We start from the raw sequence: 20,488 nt of genomic DNA, 5'->3' as shown, positions 1-20,488 counted from the left end.
TCGTGGGCGGTGCCACGGCAGATGAAGGTGCCGGGCAATCCGCTCTCGGTGCGTGCTCAGACTGCGCCCCAGACGCGGGTGCCGCAGGAGTCTTGCGCTTCTTCCCCCGCGGGGAGAGTGACCGGTGCCATGGATGAGACAACAGCTGGTGCGGGGTCTTTGCAGTGCCGGAGGTTCCCGGTGCGGAGGCAGAACTTGTTCCCGGTGCCGGCGGCGGAGTCGGTGCAGGAGGAGTGAGCGCCGCTTCCATTAGGAGCTGCCTAAGGCGAATGTCCCGCTCCTTCTTTGTTCGGGGTTTAAAAGCCTTGCAAATGCGGCACTTATTCGCCAAATGGGATTCCCCGAGGCACCTAAGACAGGAGCTGTGCGGGTCTCCTGTGGGCATCGGCCTACGGCAGGTCGAGCACTGTTTGAACCCCGGCGAGCCGGGCATGGGCCCGGCACCGGGCGAGGGAGAAAAGGGCTAAGCCCCAACCCCTCTCAACTATTTACACTAACTATTACTAAAAAAACAATAAAAGTTAACTATAACATGAAGACTGAACTATATACACTATAACTATAAGAAAAACGAGTGAAAAGCTAGGGAAGTGGAGGACAGCTAAGCTGCGCTCCACAGTTCCAACGACCGACACGGGCGGTAAGAAGGAACTGAGGAGCAGATGGGTCGGCAGGGGTATATATTCGGCGCTATAGCGGCGCCACTCCAGGGGGCGCCCAGCCGACCCACCGAGTGCTGCTAGGGTAAAAAGTCTTCTGACGAACGAGCACGCAGCGCGCGCACACCTAATTGGAATGCATATGAGCAAGCACTCGAAGAAGAACTACAAGTTCTGTTTTACACATTTATATAAATATGCATAAATTTACATAAAATTGCATTCTTCAGATAGAAAGAAAAAAGTAAACGGGGGGAAAATCCAGAAAATTCAACAAAATGCTCTGGGCTGGTTTTCTCCCATAAAATAAACTGTTGATTTGTCATGACTGCTCATACTAATGATTGAAATCTACACTGGTTAAAATCTTTGGTTAATCTCAAATAATTTCTTTCGAAAGATCCAGAAAGAATAAGTGTTTACCTAAGTGTCTGCAAAACTCCAACAGAGAAGAAAGGTCTTTTGAAGAGAATCCCACTTTGAAATTTAATAATTATTTGATATAGTGTTTGAAGTACTTATATACAGTAACTCCTCGCTTAACGTTGCAGTTATGTTCCTGAAACTTTAAGCAAAATAATTTTAAGCGAATCCAATTTCACCATAAGAATGAATGTAAATCGGGGGGCTAGGTTCCAGGGAAATGTTTTTCACCAAACAAAAGACTATATTTTATTTATATATATATATATATATATATATATATACACACACACACACACACACACACAAATACATATACACACACACACACAGTATAAGTTTTAAACAAACAATTTAATACTGTACACAGCAATGATGATTGTGAAGCTTGGTTGAGGTGGTGGAGTCAGAGGGTGGAATATTTCCCAGGAAATGCCTTCGTGCTGAATGATGAACTAGCACTCAGCTGAGCCCTCAAAGGTTAACAAATTGTTGTTAATGTAGCCTCACACTCTATAAGGCAGCACAAATGGAGGGAGGGGAGACAGCATGGGAGACAAAGAGAGACACATACCCTGTGTGTGAAAGAGAGAGATGTGCATTATCCCTTTAAGTACGCTGATGCCACTCTAAGTACATTGCCTTTTAAGTAGATCAGCAAGTAGAGACAGCAGCTGAAGCTAGTAAGCTTCCTCCGTCCTGAGCCCTGTTGTGCCCCCGCCCCGCTCTATGGAGATGGGGTAAGCGGGGGGCAGGATCAGGGGGGAGGGAGGACACCCTGACATTAGCACCCTTCTTCCTCCCCACCCCCCAGCAAGCAGGAGGTTCCTGGCAGAGGGCAGGAGCAGCACATGGCAGTGTGGGGAAGGACAGCTGAACTGCCGGCAATCGATAGCCTGCTGGGCAGGTGCCGGACAGGGAACTTAAGGGAGTGGGGAGCTGATAAGGGGGGCTGCCAGTCCACCCTGGTTCCAAGCTCCCACCAGCCAGCTGCAATGAGCTGCTCTTTCTGCAAGTGGAGGACAAAGCAGGTGGCTGCCAAACAACGTTATAAGGGAGCATTGCGAACCTTTAAACAAGCATGTTCTCTAATTGATCAGCAACATAACAACGAAACAACGTTAACTGGGACAACTTTAAGTGAAGAGTTATTGTATATGTTGATGGTGGAATGCTTATTGAGGAATGTTTTCAATAACAGCTAAAAGCTGGCAGTGACAGTCTTTCCAATAATTGATAGCTATCAACGTTTAAAGGACACAAATACATTCAGTGGTATAGAAAATTTCTGGATGAATCCAAAATCGGATTCTACAGTTTTACAGTTCTATAACACACACACATAATCTGTGTCATTATGTTAAGTGTGGATCAAGCAATTGATATGTACTGTCCTTGTTAATCCAGGATACAAGCCATCAAATTAGGTTAACTGAGTATAAAGTCTATTTTCCAGGAACGAAGGCAGATAAAGAAAAGTTCCAGAAATAAAATAGAAATAAACTGGCAAATCCTAAGCAATGAGGATTTGTACTAGATTTGGGAATATAAAAGTCTATAAGAAGAACTATGGTGGGTGCTTAGCACCCACTGGCAGCCCCCCATCAACGCCTCCTTCTTCCCCCAGTGGCTCCTGCCTGACAGCAGGCCCCACCAATCAGCACCTCCCCTTCCCTCCCAGCGCCTACCGCGGATCAGCTGTTTTGCAATGTCTGGAGGAACTGGTGGGGGGGAGGAGCAAGGGCGCAGCGTGCTCGGGGGAGGGGGAAGAACTGGGCCAGGAAGAGACGGGACAGGAGTGAGGCATTAGGGAAGGGATGGAGTGAGGGCGAGGCCAGGGAGGAGCACCCCCTAACAGATTAGAAACTCTGTGCCTATGTCCCTTCCTGCAATACACTGACAATTGTGATCAGCAGATGTACTGATAGATCCTTCCTGACATAACAAATAGGGGCCAGCTGATATGACTCTAGAATTCCCACCATTTGTGGTACAAAATAGATTAGACTAGTCAACTTTCAAGACATGTTGCAAAAGGGCCCATTTGTTTCCCCTGGCCCTTGAAGAGAGGTAGGTATATACCATGGAATTGGAGAATTAGCTTTTAATTACAAACCACTGCTTGTTTGAAGCGTTTTTGTAGCCATGCAGGTCCCAGGCTAGTAGAGAGACAAGGTGGGTCAGATAATATCTTTTATTGGACCAATTTCTGTTAGTGAAAGAGACAAGCTTTTGAGCTACACAGAGCTCTTCTTCAAGTCTGGGAAGGATGTTTGGATTTTTTTACAAGTTTAGTTGCACAGAACAAAGACTCTTAAGATAGGTACCATCATTAATATATGCCATCTCAGGAAAAATGATCTACCTTTGAGCAGAGAAATTCCAGTAAGCAATTGTTTCCTTTAAGTCCATAGTGTTAATGGCCTAATAACCTTATATAGCACTTTCGGTATTCAAGAATCTGGTCTACAAAGATGTGTACTGTAACCATTCACAAAATGATAAATATGTACATTATTTTGCCTTCTAGCTCAAGAGCCATGTAGTTTTGGACTAGCCACTTTTTGTCACACCAGATAATTAAGATTTATCTCAGCCATCTGACAAGAGTATTTTATTAGCCTTCAAAGCCAGTTCCCAGGAAAAATTTTATGCAGCCTTTGTCAACATGAAATCAGCTTTTGAGTCTACTGACAGAGATCATCTCTGGGAGAAACTTGCGAAGGCTAGCATAGACCCTAGGCTTCTTTATCTTGAAAGCCCTCCATAGACAAACAGTGTCAAGATTAGGATTGGGTGGCGAGATAAACTAATTTACTTATCCATCATAAAAGGCATCCAACAGGGCTGCTTATTGGCCCATTTTCTTCTTAATTTTTACATTAATGAGACTGTGACAGCTTTAGAAGCAGCACATTTCCCTCCCAAAATTCTGAACCGATTTGTGTTGGTCCTTCTTTATGCAGACAACATGGTTCTGTGGTCTCAAACCCCCCTAGGCTTAAAGTATATGTTAAAGGACTTTAGCTCTTTTTGCAAGTAGGAGAACCTGACCATAAACTATTAGAAAACTAAAGTAATTTTCTCTGGCCACAGACCAAGACTGCATACATGGATGATTGATGGCCATTATATTGAACAAGTCAGGTTTTTCCCCCGTTTGGATATCTGTTTTACACATAATGGCCAGTAGGATAAACATATAGAGGAGATAAAGAAGAAAGCCCAAGGTTCTATGCAAGCAGTGCTATGTTCATTCACATTTACAGAGGCAATCCAGTCCTTCCAGCTCTTAGAGTTTAAAGCTAAAGTGTGTTCCCAAATACTGTATAATACAGAAATTTGGGGCTGGAAGAATCGTAGTGAATTACAGGGTGTATAAAACAAATTTGTAAGGAGAATGTTCAGCTTCCTAAGTTACACCCAAGCTGCTTTACTCAGGGCAGAGGTAGGGGAATATACTATTTCAACAAAAGTACAATGCCTTAATATTTATTGGCTCTGTATGCAGCATATGAATTGACAGTGCTTGCCATGATTTTGTGTGAAGGAAAAGCTCAGTAAGGTATATCCTCTGACATTCCCTTGGCTTTTGCAAGTTCACTATTCCCTCCATTCTTTGGGCTTTTTGGAATTTGTCTTTGTTACCACTGTAGACAAAACTGAGAAAACCTTAATTAAGTTCAGAGCAAAATATAATTGTAAACAATTGGATGTGGCAGTTGTTCATACAACAAATGTCTCCTTGACTTTCTAACAAAGAATATCTACAGTTATGAGAAATATTTGAGTATTTTAAACAACAGTATGTTAAGGAAGGTCTTTAGAGGTCTCTGTTTCAAACTATGCAAAGGGCCTATTTGGAAGGAAGGGAGTTATGCTGGTATTGAGAGACCATCATCTTTGTCCATGTACGTTTGGCTAAGCTGCAGACTTAACACACTATTTATAGTCTTGTAACCTACACTGCCACCTGAGAAATAAATGGCTATTTTCATTCTTGGCCTAGATGTCTTTTACTGCATCAGATCAGAAATCAGCATACTTGTTATGCACTGAAAACATTTCAGTTATATAGACTGTTACCGTATTTCCTTGGTTGGCCATAACCATAAGAAAAAATATGTGAGAGAGAGGCCACTTTTTACCAAAATGAAATATTGCACTCCTAATTTTTTTAATCTTATTTTCATACAATGTTTTAGGAGTGGCAATTTTAAAGGTATAATTGATATGGGGGAAGGATAAATCTTGTGTTTTTAATTTGTGCTTTTAAAACTACGTTTTTTGGAGTTATCAATTTAAAATTTGTATTTACTGTAGTATGCACAGTGGTCTATGGGTAAAATGGTATACTGATAAACTATGCTAAACTACTGAGTAAATTTTAATGCACTGCAATCCAAATTTGAAAAAAACAATTCTAATTGTTCTTTGGTGTGATGCAACATTCTCAAAGTACAAGATTCCTATTCATGGATGTTAGAGACAAAAGACTGTATGGCCCATGGATCTGCAACTCAGATTCATAACTATGGATCTGGGACCTGGATTAATTTTTTTGAAGACAGTTTTGGATTAAGGACCTATAATTCCATCTCAGAGGTTTTAGTGAAACGTGCTCTCATGTTTTATGTTGTCAAAAGTATGCCTCAAAGATATTACAAACAATTTACAGTTGCTTGCTTTTTCTGTACAATAGGGGACAAATCCTTTACATATGTGATTAGCAGCACTGACTTCAACTGGTTTATTCCTATGAGTAAGGCAGCAGGATTGGACCCTATATGTATACATTCAAAGAGAGAGAATGGCTGCTATTGCTGTAATGTACTGGAAATGGCATTTACTTTTAAGAGTAAAAAGAAGGTAAAGAAGGTTAATTGTAAAACACTCTCCTACATAAATCAGTAACGTCAACAAATTATTCTTTTTCACAGTCCTGGTCCCAACCAAATCACTACTACATTTCATTAAGCATATTTTCAAATACTTATGGAAAATGAATAATATTGGTAAGCTCAACTTAATGGGAAGGGGATAAAAACTACAAAATATGATTGGAAATCTAGATATTTGTTCAAAAGTCAACATGATGAAAATTCACCACTAGACACAACAACCATAAAATGCTCAAGTCAGGGTTTGAACATTTTCTGGACAGATGGTTTACTTAAACACGCTGACCTCCTATCAGACTGGATTACTGCCAGTAAAGCTCTAGTCTTTCCTATGGTAAGTGGGTCAAATGAGGTTTTATCAGAGTATTTTGATGATCTGATACATCGTGGTCCCAAAATGATTTATTAAAATCCGCAACTGTAAATTTGTTTATATATTTCTACTGCAAATAAGATTTATCTTTGGGAAACACAACCCACTTCAACCCATCATACTAACCTTCACATTTTTCCAAGATCTGGACAGTTTCTCCTAGTTCCAAAACTAAGCCTTGTGGTATAGATCCTCGGAAGCTGCATATCACTAGAAAAAATAAAAGATAAAGGTTACATATTGTCTTGTTTTGTTCTTAAAACAAAGGAGAATCACATATTAGTTTAATTTATTTATACACAAAGAGCTGTTACATATCTGCTCAAAAAAAAAATCTTTCCCATTTTGCCAATTACTTCCTCTTGTATGTCCTTCTCCCTCTTACCACAACCTTGAACTCCATCATGTTTAAAGATGATCCATACTTTTAGGGAAAATAATCTAGGCTGAGGAAGACCTCAACCATTTTTAATAACTGATCCCAGATGAAATCATGCTGTATACCAAGATTCACTTCATCTATACAACTTATCAAATGAAAGAAATAGCACTGATTTTATTTGGATCAGGAATATTATTCTTGAGCATTAATGTACATAAAAAGGGAAGTAGATTGCAGAGATTACTTTTCTCCAACATTTCTATTCATCTTCAAGCGCGGTCTGGAGCTAATTTAATATAGGAAAGCTGCTGTTTTTAGATATTTATGATTAAGGCTATTAGAGAATGTGTTTTTTGTTTAGAATTACTGAATAGGTTGTAGAGCTTTAATAATTTAGAGATGACAGCCTTAAGTGTTGTGTCTTTTCTTCCAGGTTTTTTATTGGTTAATTACTGTAGAACTGAATTAAGAAAAATCACTTTATGAAATGTCCTGTCTTAAAAATGAAAATAGGAAAATATAAATAAAATAAATCACCACTCAGAACCTAAATCTAACAAGAAAGGAATTATTTGTTGGAAATGCATAACAAAGTCTTCCTTACCCATGATACTTGTTAAAATGCCATAGCGGCATGGCTACTGGTTTGTTTGGGTTTTTTTGGTTCTTGGTTTTTTTTGGTGGGGGTTGTATTTTTTTTTTTACATTAATAGGTCATGTCATCAGTAACTAGGATTACATATAATTATGATCATTCTTTTAAAAACCTTTGTATCTATAAGTGTCATTATGGGCACATCAGAGATTTGTTTATTAAAAAATGGAGAAAACAGAAAACCCACTTTCTCCTGGAGAACTAACTTTAAGATGATTTATATATACACTGACAATACACACATCTTGTATATACATTTTACACACACACACACACACACACACACACACAGAGCGGAGGTTTATAATGGAAAACCATGAGTTGAAATAGTGACCTCCAGTGGGGAATAATATACTCAGGCTAAAACTTCAGACATTTGCCCATAAGTAATTTTTTTTTCAATTTAAGAAGAAATATGTTTTCCTTTAAAATTAAACTCAAGACTATGGGCCTAATTCTCCATTCAGTTTAGCTGCTTCTCACTTCTTTACTTCATACAGGCATTTTCATATAACAAGGAGCCACTGTAGAGAGTCCTGTGTATAAAGCCATCCGTGCAGAAGGCATAGCTTTCTCAGGGGCTGGTCTGATACTGTGGAACAAACTCCCACGAGAACTTGGGATCATCAAATGTCACCATTTTCTGCTCCAAGTGCAAATCACATTTCTTCAACCTTTTCTAACATGTAACACGGTATATTTTAAAAAACCAAAACCTAAACCTTGGCAAAACAAAAATTTCACTGCACACACAATTTTCCCCCTGTGGAGAGGATGAGAGGGGAACAAACCCATGACCAGGTTAGTCACATTGCTCAATGCACTAATGGAAACTGCTCAGATTCTACAGTAACAATGGAAGTATAAGAACCTACATACAATAGAATTTGCGCCTCTTCCTGCTTCCTGGAGATCTCTATGCAGTGTGCACAGTCAAGGAAAGGGGGTCATGGCTGGACTTCTCCACCAAACCCCAGCCATTATAACAGCTCTTTGGGTCTAGTGGCAGCCACTGTAGGCTAGAGCAGACTTCACTCTTCTAATTTATGTCAGACAGGACAAGCGTCCAGACAGCTCCAGGACCGGAGGAGTCTCAGGGTGACTTAAAGCCTGTCTGGGGCAATAGTGCAAAAATCCTTTAAATCACATACAAGTATTCTCAATCCATTGAATTCACTTTCAATCACAGAGGAATTATTATATATAATTATAAATAGGTCCTGTTATTGAGGATAAGTACCAAAATACTAAGCGCCAAAGAAGAATAAAGTTATTGAGTTGTTGAGTTACAACATTCAGAAGTTATAGGCTCCAATCAATACGCTACAGCAGTGGTTCTCAAACTTCTTTAATCGCACCCCCTTCTTCATGTCTGTAGTAGTTTACGCCCCCCACCGGGTAGCCGGACAGCAACTGCTGCTCTCCAGCCACCCAGCTCTGCAGGCAGAACAGAGAGCAGTGGCAGCTGCCCAGGAGCCGAGCTCTAAAGGCAGTGCCGCTGCCAGCAACAGCAGAGAAATAAAGGGGGTATGGTATGGTATTGCCACCTTTTCTTCTCCTCTGCTGCTGGCAGCAGCACTACATTCAGAGTTGAGCGCCCGGCCAGCAGCCCCCGCTCTCTAGCCTCCCAGCTCTGACTGGCATGTCCCTGCAGCTCCTAGGGGAGGAGCAGCCAAAGGAGCTCCGCGCACTGCTCCCGCCACAAGTGCTGGCTCTGCAGCTCCCATTGGCCGGGAACTGCAGCCAATGGGAGCTGCAGGGGCAGCACCTGTGGGTGCGGGCAGCACGGAACCCCCTAGCCCCTCCACCTAGGAGCTGCAGGGACATGCGAGTGGGAGCCAGGAAGCCCCCCACCCAGGTAAGTGCTGCCCTGCATCCCAATTTCCTGCCCCAGCCCTGAGTCCCCTCCCACACATCCAACCTGCTGCTGCTGCTGCCCTGAGCCAGCACCAGCCACTGCAGAAATCATGGAGGTCACAGAAAGTCACAGAATCCATGACTTCCGTGACCTCCATGACAGACACACAGTCTTACTCATAAGGGCTAGTGCGGGAAGACAGACTGGGGCAAGGACTGAATGGGAGTGGAGGCAAAGGGTCACAGGGGGGAGGGGGTGTAGCGCCACATGGGGACAGTGGAGTGATTGAATGGGAGCACAGAGACACATGAGGATGGGGAGGGGATGCACGCACACATGGGGATGGGGGAATGGGTGTCTGAGTGGGGGGTAGAGGGACATATGTGGACAGGGGGTGCAAGGACACATGGGGACAGGAGCAGATGTGCCTGGCTGAATGGGAGAGGTGAGGGGTCCACAAGGGGCTGCATGGGGGACACTCCCAAACAATCTCTCCCCGCCCCCCCACAAAAACCTGTTCCATACTTTTCCCACTCATACCCAACAACTCTTCAAGTTCATACCCAGGCTCCTTCACAACAATTACTTTCTTATAGACTCAGACTTTAAGGTCAGAAGGGACCATTATGATCATCTAGTCTGACCTCCTGCACAATGCAGGCCACAGAATCTCACCCATCCACTTCAATAACAAACCCCTAACCTATGTCTGAGTTATGCTACTCAGAAAGCTGAGAGGTGCTGCTAGTTGCTCCAACTCGAGCCAACCACGGTAGAGAAGGAACTGAGGGAGGGCTGGTCGCACAGCACCAATTAATCGCCTGAAGTGGTGCAAGACGGAGACTGTACATGTGTGACTCAACCGGACACTGCTACCATTAATCTCCAATTACAAGCACAGGGGTGCACAAACATCTAAATTGGAACACCCATAGGGACATCACTCGAAGAACTACTCCAACTTCCAGTGATACTAAGTGTTTAAATGGCACTTACCAATTAATTGTATTTATCTGTATCCCATGGGCCTACTACCCACCTTTACACCCCAAGCATAGGGCCTGGAACCTTCTCAGAGTTTAGAAACCTGATCCAGTTTGGGCCTGGGTATTAAGTAAGAATGCTTCTTTCCATGTCTTCCAACATGCCATAGCCCCAAGAGGGAATGCCCATCTCCCTAGGCAGCTAATGTATGGGGAACAGAAGGTGCTAGCTGGGTGCTCATGCTACTCCTTTCCAAAGGCTAAAATCTACCCACATTTGCTGAAGTTCTTCTCCCTCAGCTCCTCCGTTACACCAAGCCTTTGCACTGCTTCTGAGGGGTTCAGGAAATACGGTTCTGTACTGTAGTTTAAATGAATTATTACTCAGAGTTCTGTATTAATATGCCTAGTAAGAAATCTATTTGTCAAAAAACATTTCTTGAATCTTTTTTTGTTGTGTTAACAATACAGACACATAATTGCTGACAGGTATTTTGAAATAAATTACCAAAATAATTGAAACTGGTGTGATTATATTGTGTTATTTTGATAAATAAAATATGCAGAATTTTGCAGAATTTTAAAATATTGCATGCAGTATTTTTAATATTTTGGTGCAGAATTCCCCAGGAGTAACCCTGATGCTGTTTCAGTTAAATTTGCAAATGCTGGATCAGCAGAAACACATACAAAAAGCAAAAACTCCTTTATATTTTCTTAAACTATATATATATATATAATATTAATTTCTCTAACATTATTTAGTATATATATTTGACTAAGAATTAGTTTTCTAACAACTTTTGTCAAAACAAAAAAAGTGAAAATTTAACTTGCATTCACTGCATACGTCAATATGCCTTTGAAAATGCAAGTCAAATTAATCCTAGTCTAAACTGGTGCAATATCATTGAAGTCAGTGAATCTGCATCCATTAAATTGGCCCAATAAGTTAAAGTGGATGCAGTGATCTCCAGCCCAACCTGTATCTGTATTTTTTTTTCCGTACTCCCTCCACACCCACTCCATGATATCTCATTCTTTTAGCTTCAGCTCTCATTCTTCATCATTTTCTTTGTATCCATACTCCTACTCTCATTTTCATGCTTTCCTCCATGTTGCTTCACCCATCTGGAACTCGCTCCTGCCTCTGATGTGCACAATGGCTGTTCTTTCTTCTTTCAAGACACCACTAAAAAGCATGGATGAGATTCTGAGCTGCATCCCTTAGTGGTGCAACACAAAACTTGCAACCAGAGGGGCTAAACTGGCTTCGAGACACTGTTGCACCCTACCGATCCTGGGCTACTCAGGGACGTGGAGAGGCCCCTTCATGCTGTTCCAGCCCTTTTACCTAGCATAAGAGTGCCCAAAGAGAAGTGAGGGTTTCATCCCTTATGTCTTCCCTGACTCCTGCACCCACCCTCACATGCCCCCAGCCCTCGTCAGGGAGGAGTACAGAAATCGATTTTAATAGCCCTTTATGTCGAAGTAAATGGCTTTGTTGTGTGGACAGGTGCAGGCTTAATTCGATTTAACGCTGCTAAATTCGACCTAAATGTGTACTGTAGACCAGGCCTACCTGTGGGTAAGACAGGCGTGCGTGCAAAATACAAACAGTGCAACAAAGAAATGCAAGGCCTGCTTGCCAGAATGAAACAACATCATGAGAAGAATTCCTTCTCAGGAGGAAGCTGCGTTGAAGATGATGGAAGGAACATGTCTGAACATACAGGATCTTCAGGTTAGTAAACTTTTTTATTTCAGACTTCTTTCTTAAGGACTGCATGTCTTCCTTCTGGACTATTCTTGAATTCTCATGTTTGAGAAAAAATATATAGTTGTTACTCTATGGTACTATCATTTTAGATGCAGTTGAGATAAAAAATAAATAGCTGAAATAGGCAGATCTTCCTTTTACAATTTCACCTTTAAAGTAGATTACAAAAAGAGGCAATGATGAAAAAATGACCCAGTTTGTTTATGCAACAAACTCTCCCTTCTGTATGACTGAGGACCCACACTTCATTAACATGGTTCAGTCATTAAAACCAGGATACTGTCCACCCAACAGAGCAGCTGTCACAGGCAAATTACTGGATAAAGAGAAAGAGAAATTGAGCAGTGTGCAAAATGTCTAGAGGATGAAATTGTTAACCTCAGTCTTGACAGGTGGAGCAATGTCCACAGTGATCCTGTTTTATGTGCTTGTGTGACAACAGAAGAAGGGAAGAAGAGAATGTCTTCCTTACAGAAACAATTGATACATCAGGAAATGCATACATAGGAGAATACTTACAAGTAGCAGCAGTAAAAGCTATAACAAACCGTGAAAAAAAATTCAAATATCTAGTACGCAGCTTGGTCACACACAATGCTGCAAATGTATCCAAGATGAGAAGAAATTATTTAGAAGAGAGTCCCAAGCTAATAACATATGGTTGCGCTGCTCATTTGATGCACCTCCAAGCCAAAGACTTCAGTGTTCCAGAAATAAAGGCTAATGTTGAAATTGCAAAATACTACCATAACAACCACTTTGCAGCAGCTGCTCTGATAAAAGTGGGAGGAACCAAACTAACTCTCACACAAGATGTGAGATGGAACTCAGTAGTGGACTGTTTTGAGCACTATATCAAGAATTGGCCTAACCTGATGACAGTTTGTGAACAAAATCGTGAAAAAATAGATGGCACTGTCACAGCCAAAGTTCTCAACATTGGGCTTAAGAGAAATGTTGAACACATGCTGAGTACCCTGAAGCCTATTTCTATAGCCTTGAACAAAATGCGGGGAAATAGCTGTTTTATTGATGATGCTGTTGAAATTTGGAAGGAACTGAGTGAGATCTTAAAAAGAGAAATATGCAGCGTTACATTGCAAGCATTAAAAAAATGAATGGGACAAGCACTATCTCCAGCTCATTGTCTTGCAAATATTCTCAATACTTGGTACCCGGGTCAAACCTTAACTGCTGAAGAGGAGGAGTTGGCTATAACATGAACATCCAGCAATCATCCTTTCATGATGCCAACTATAATAAACTTCAGAACTAAGGGTGAACCATTCAAGAAATATATGTTTGCTGATGATGTTTTAAAGAAAGTCACACCAGTGAACTGATGGAAGTCACTTAAGCACTTGGATTCAGAGACTGTTGAAGTGATAATCTCACTTTTAACAGCAGTAGCTTCTTCTGCCGGTGTAGAAAGAATATTTTCTTCCTTTGGACGAATTCATTCGAAATTGAGAAATCATTTGGGACCTGAAAAAGGAGAAAGCTTGTTTTTCTTTTCCAGATTATGAACAAACAGGAAAATGAAGGTGAAGACAATTGAGTTAGCTGCAGAAGCCAATATTTTAAGTTTCTCATGTTGACCTGGCTGACATAGTCGATTTAATTTTTGTTTTTATATATAACTATTTTAGTTAAAAACAATTTTAACAAAAATTTGATTTTAAAAAACTTGAATGTTTAACTAAATTAAAAAATTCATATGCTTGTTTTGTTAAAATATTATGTTTGTTGTTGAAGAAAAAAATCCAGAATACATAACCATTGTTGTTTTAGTTAAATAAAACAATTTCAATGTCTGTCTGGTGATGTTTTTCTCCTAATACAGTATCTGAAGAAAATCCTCCAAATATTAATGATTAACCTGTTGAATTGAAGATAGTTCACCTCCATAACTTCATAAATCTCTGCTTCAATTACCTTTGGTAAATGAAATAACCAAACAATCATTCATTTTCTGATATAGCTGTAAAACTAATCTGAAAAGTTTTTAAAATAAATCACTTTAAAAATGTATAGTGTGTACCTTCTAAAAATGAAATCTACATCTATCTCTGAGTTGTGAATATGTATTAAGGTTATAACAACCAACAAGAATGCACTTTTATGTAGAAATCCATGATTAAATTGAGTCTTCCTGACTAGTTAATTAAATCATCATTTACATCAATTTGATTTAAATAAAAGCCACCCTGCTGGAAGAGCACAAAGCAACCCAATCACACCAGTGAATTGGGCCTTAGAAGGATGTTGCCAATAAGATTGTTAGATATTGTCGTTTTCTAAGCTTCTTGTGGTTGTTCCATCTTGTCCTGCAAATGCACTTAAAGACTTGAGGTCTAAGACCACTCTAGGTCTGTTGTGCTTCTGTGGCAATCACAAATATTAAATAATCTCATGAGAACTCAGACTGAGCAACTGCTCTCTGGCCTTTACATGTCTTTCCAGGAAAGGTGAAATTGCATTCTATATTGGTTTTGTTTGTTTCTAACTACATTTCTGCTAAGCTGGAACATGGCTGATCGCCTCACACAAGGAAAGTTCTTACCTATTAGATACCTTTTTATTACCATAACAAATAACTGGATACAATCATATCCAATATACAGATAAACTCTGGCTTTATTATTTGACACATTGTGACAAACTGAATACGAGTCATCCATGTGCTGCAACTGCAAAAAAGGTTAATATGATTCTGGGGTATATTAACAGGAGTTTTGTATGTAAGGAGGTAACTGTCCTGATCTTTTCACCCTGGTAAGGCTCCACCTGAAGCACTGTGTCCAATTCTGGGCACCTACAGTTTAGAAAAGATGTGGACAAATTGGAAAGAGTCCAGAGGAGAGCAACAAAAATGATAAAAGATTTAGAAAACCTGACCTATGAGGAAAGGTTAAAAAACTGGGCATGCTTAAGTCCTGAGAACAAAAAAAACTGAGGGGGGAACCTGATAACAGTCTTCCAATATGTTAAAGGGCTGTTACAAACAGTACGGTGGTCAGTTGTTCTCCATGTCCACTAAAGGTAGGACAAGGAGTAATGGCCTTAATCTGCAGCAAGAGAGATTTAGGTTAGATATTAGCAACAACTTTGTAACTATAAGGGTAGTTAAGGTCTGGAATAGGCTTTTAAGGGAAGTCATGGAGTCCCCATCATTGAAAGCTTTTAAAAACAAGTTGGACAAACACCTGTCAGCGATGGTCTAGGTTTACTTGGTAACTTCTCAAAGTCGCTTCCAGCCCTACATTGCTATAATTTTATGTCCACCTAGCAAAGAAAAAGGCTGTAACAGATTTTTTTCCTAATAAAAAAGTACACCTCTACCTCGATATAACGCTGTCTTTGGGAGCCAAAAAATCTTACCGCGTTATAGGTGAAACCATGTTATATTGAACCTGCTTTGATCTACCGGCGTGCGCAGCGCCCCCCCAGAGCACTGCTTTACCGCGTTATATCCAAATTCGTGTTATATCAGGTGGTGTTATATCAAGGTAGCGGTGTATGATTAGTAATGAATACCCAGAGTTGATATTATCACACAGAGCTTATTGAAAGGAAAATCATAATAAATTATTTCAGCCATAAAAAGGCCTTGTGCTCAGTGGCATTAGTCCCCTTTAACAGACCCTGAAGAATTTTAACTTGCATCATATGCATACACATGGGCTTCAGTACAATCACATTCATCAGTCTGGAAGAAAATACAGAACTTTCACAAGTCTATATCATGTTTCAAAGATTGAAATGTATCTCATTTTTCAAACTACTGATAAAATTATATACTATATGAAATTAAGTATCTACAAATCTGCAATGCTCTACTTAAGTCAGGGAAAATTATCTCAGACTCATGCTAAAAAGTAGTAAAGGAGGAAGTAAGGTACGATATAGTACTTTGGATCAGTCAAGGAGCAACTTCCTTTAGGAACCTTCATTCAAAATTCAGAAATATGCAAGTTGATTTATAATGTTATCTTTAATCTACAGATTTCAAATATCACCAATTAAAAATATAATGTGCACAAAATTATAAGTAATTTTCAAAATGTCCCACTCTAATGATACTCTACCTTGATGTGTGTATTTTATATATTTTTTTATTTTCAATTTCATTCAAAATTCTTGATATAAGTCTATTTCATAAAATCACACACAAGCATGTGCATTTAATGAAACTACTCCAGGGAAATATCCCAGGTCAAAACAAACAGAAAAAAATAATTTGTCCATATCTATCTAGGTACTTACACCACTGTGATATCTGTGCCCCCTCACAATCATTAATGGATTTTAATCTCAATACACCCAAAGAGGTAGAGAAGCATTATCAACATTTTATATAGAAGAACTACTGAAGCACAGGGTAGATTAAGTGACTTACCCAAGGTCACAAAGGAAGTCTGTGAGTAAACCAGGGGCAGGCAAACTTTTTGGCCTGAGGGCTGCATCGGGTTTTGTAAATTGTATGGAGTGCTAGTTAGGGGAGGAGGTCGTGGCCTGGCCCCCACCGCCTATCTGCCCCCCCCCGGGACTCCTGCCCCATCCAAACCCCCCCGTTCCCTGACAGCCCCCTGGAGACCCCTACCCCATCCACACACACCCCCGCTCCCTGTCCCCTGACCGCCCCCAGAACTCCTGCCCCCTGCTGCCCCATCCAACCCCCACTCCTTCCTGACTGCCCCTCCATTCAACCCCCATCTCCCCCTGACCACCTCAACCCCTATCCACTCCCCTGCCCCCTGACCACCACTCTGAACTCCCCTGATCTCTATCCAACCCCCCCGCTCCCTGCCCTCTTAACACGCTGCCTGGAGCGCCGGTGGCTGGAAGCGCTACAGCCGCGCCACCCGGCTAGAGTCGGTCCACACCACGCAGCACAGAGACTGGTCAGGCTGGGCTCTGTAGCTATGCTGCCCCAGAAGCTCACAGCCCCGCTGCCCAGAGCATTGCACTGGCAGCAGAGCAAGCGAACTGAGGCTGCGGGGGAGGGGGAACAGCAGGTGAGGGGCCAGGGCTAGCCTCCTGGGCCAGGAGCTCAGAGGCCAGGCAGGACGGTCCCATGGGTCAAGTGTGGCCCACGGGCTGTAGTTTGCCCACCTCTGGGCTAAACAAAAAATTAAACCAGGTCTCCCATGTCTCAGTCAATGACCTGTCCATTATCCTTCCTATATTACATACAATAAACAAGCTCCAGAATAATATGTAGTTAATATTTATATTTTGAATGAAATACACAATGTAACAAATCAGATTTTGACTCTGAAGTAGCCTGAGAATTTGAAAATGTGCATAAGCATTACATATACACAACGAAAGGTAAGATACATTTTTTCACAGACACAGATTGCACAGAGACTTCCTCAGATATCTGCATCCAGATTAGCCTTTGGTGCTAAGGTGAATGATTTAGCTCTCTCCTTAGGTGCCTAAGGGGAGTTCATTAATAATAAAGAGCAAACTGTTTCAAATCAATGTCTCCCCTTTCTGTTAAAACAAGACTTCAAATTGTAGATGAGTAAAATGGGTTGCATTTGGCTTTTGTTTCCATCTAGGAACAAAATATTTGCATTACACTAGTCAGGCTCAGCAAATTGCTTCTAGGCAAGTCAAGAAATCGAGTAATGTCTCAGAAAGAACAGCTGTGGAGAAATCAGTTGCAGTGGTTATAATTTCTGAAATACAGAAATTAAAATCCCTATTTCCTTATTTGGTAAATGGGTGCCCAGCTGGGTTACAAAAAAGACATTAATATATCTGAGAAAAAAATTCTATTTTTTTGTTCAATGACAAGGTGTTATTTAACCATGCTAGAAAACTTACTGCTTTGAATGATCCTGAATGATGCTTACCAAAGAATGACCTTTAGAAAAAGGAGACTGCAGCATTTTTAGACTTAATAAAACACAGTGGAAGTGACTGACTTGATCTAAGTAATGGAGAAAACTGTAACCTGATTTTGGACATAGGTCTGGATATCTGAAGTTCACTAATTACACTTTTGTCATTTTCAGAACCTCTTTGTCCAAGTCTGAATTCTGGGCCTAAACTCATTCCTCTCAGAATGCTGTATTGCAGCTCCTGAAACTACTGTATATACTCGTTCATTAGCCCGTTTGTTTATAAGCCGACCCCCCAAGATGGTTAGGTAAAAATAGCAAAAACTGTATGACCCTTTCATAAGCCGACCTTATATTTCAGGGGTTGGCAAACTTAGGCTCCCGGCCATCAGGGTAAGCCGCTGGCGGGTCAGGACGTTTTGTTTTCTTGGAGCGTCTGCAGGCATGGAGCCCCTCAGCTCCCTGTGGCCGCAGTTTGCCATTCCCAGCCAATGGGAGCTGTGGGAAGTGGCGGAGCTAGGGGCTCCATGCCTGCAGATGCTCCAGGTAAACAAAATGACAATGTATTAGATATTCAATTCAATGATTCCATAAAAATCATCAAATTTTGGTGTAGACCCATTTATAAGCCGACCCCCACTCCTTGATGCGTCACTTTTTTACCAAAAATATTTGGCTTATGAACAAGTATATGCGGTAATTAACTGTTATGTTCCAGAGTTCTGATAGAATGCTGAACAACCAATGAACTGCTATGGTAACTTGTATCTGGGTGCATCATTATAACACTGAAATGATTATATATGTCAGCTAGCCACATCATGCAGTTTGGATAATGTTTTCAACTAGGATTAAAATAATTTGCAGGCCACAGAAATGCAGTAGATCTAATTTAGATGTCCTTCATTAAAGCATTTGATACAGTGCCACATAGGAAAATTATTAGTTAGGATGGAGAAAATGTGGATTAGAAAAACAATTGCAAGTTACCAGTGGAGTTCCTCAAGAATCAGTTTTGGGACTAATCTTATGAAAATATTTTCATTGATGACCTTGACACAAAAATGTATGAAAATTTGCTGATGACCCAAGCTAGGACGCATTATCAACAAAGATCATCATACAGGAAGAGCTGGATGACCTTAAGGACTGCAGTAATAGAAATGGGATGAAATTTAGTAACACAAAGTGCAAGGTCATGCACTTAGGGACTAATGAGAATTTCTTCTATAAATGGAGGGCTCATCAGCTGGAAATAACAGAGGAAGAGAAAGACTTTGGTGGCCTGTAGTCATCTTGTGATCAACTACTACACCTATATAATACAGCTATGAAAAGGCACATGCTATCCTTGGGTGTATCAGGAAAAGCATTTCCAGTAGAGATAGAGAAGTAATACCATTGTACAAGGCAAATAAGACCTTACCTGGAATACTGTGTAAAATTCTGGTCACCAACCTCTAAGAAAGATTAATTCAAACTGGAACAGGTGCAGAAAAGGGCTTATTAGGTTGATTGGGGACTGAAGAGCTTATCTTAAGACTAAAAGAGCTTGGTTTGTTTAGCCCAGCAAAATGAAGACGGGAGGGAAATATGACTACTCTTTATAAATACATTTGGGGGTAACGCCAAGGAGGGAGAAGAGATATTTAAGCTAAAGGACAATGTTGGGACAAGAATGAAATGGGTATAAACTGGCCTTGAGTAAACTTAGGCTGGAAATTAGAAAAATATTTCTAACCATCAGAGGAACAATGTTCTACAACAGCCTTCCAAGCAGGAGTAGTGGGAGCAAGAAGCTGAACTGGTTTCATGATAGAACTCGATAAAGTTTATTAAAGTGATTAGGCGACATGATTGGTTGAAATAGCAGGGGACTGGACTCTATGTGGATACGGCCAAGAGCAGCTGCAGTAGCAGGTGTGCCTACAACATTCCCTCTCCATCTGGTCGCCCCCTGCCCCCCAATCTCTACCACCACAAAAAACATACCTCTCCACCTTTGAATTTGCCAATATTGGCATCAGCACTCCAAAGAAGAAGAAAAATCCCAGGATGTTATAACATCATCTTCTGCTTCTGCAGCTGTTTGTGTGGATTAAATATAATACTTACATTGGTAAAGGTCTTAACTGACACAAACAGAATATAAACATAACTTCTGCTGGCATCCTTCCCCTGGGTCACCAGTATAACTTGTGAGCTTAATGAAGCTAGTCAATCTGCCTGTAAAGACAGGGGTTGGAGGAAGAACTCTTCCCCACATGGATGGGCAACTCTTACAGAGAAGACTGTGCCTCCCATCCCCGACACCCTGCAGTGAAAGACATTAGCAAATGTGTTTCCAAAGTATTGTCAGAGTTTAACACATGAAGCACAAAATGGGGTCAAACATAATAAAATATAACAGTTACTCCAGAATGCCCTGAACTTCCTTCTCCATTGAAAACACTAATACACACTTTGATTCTCCTCGAGTGGCTACACCACATATTAAGGTTCCTGATTCTGTTCCTGCCTTTAAACTAATGGCCTCTGTCCTTCATTTCAAACAGTAGCAGTTCATACTTTTAAAACCAGAAGTCCACAGTGCTTTCTTCCACATATGACCCAACTAGG

General features: G+C 40.9%; 1 protein-coding gene across 1 annotated transcript in view; it reads right to left on the bottom strand.

The window, feature by feature from the left end:
* The window catches only part of DOCK3 (dedicator of cytokinesis 3), a 641,328-nt gene that overhangs the window by 556,949 nt on the left and 63,891 nt on the right, over positions 1 to 20,488 (bottom strand). The window contains exon 2 of the mRNA XM_045024316.1: positions 6,483 to 6,566. Within this exon, the coding sequence (XP_044880251.1) occupies positions 6,483 to 6,566 (84 nt within the window). The remainder of the gene's footprint in view (positions 1 to 6,482; positions 6,567 to 20,488) is intronic.

Source organism: Mauremys mutica, chromosome 7, assembly GCF_020497125.1.
Source record: "Mauremys mutica isolate MM-2020 ecotype Southern chromosome 7, ASM2049712v1, whole genome shotgun sequence".
NCBI lineage: Eukaryota > Metazoa > Chordata > Testudines > Geoemydidae > Mauremys > Mauremys mutica.
The sequence above is the reverse complement of the archived record's forward strand: the minus strand, read 5'-3'. Positions and strand labels throughout refer to the sequence as shown.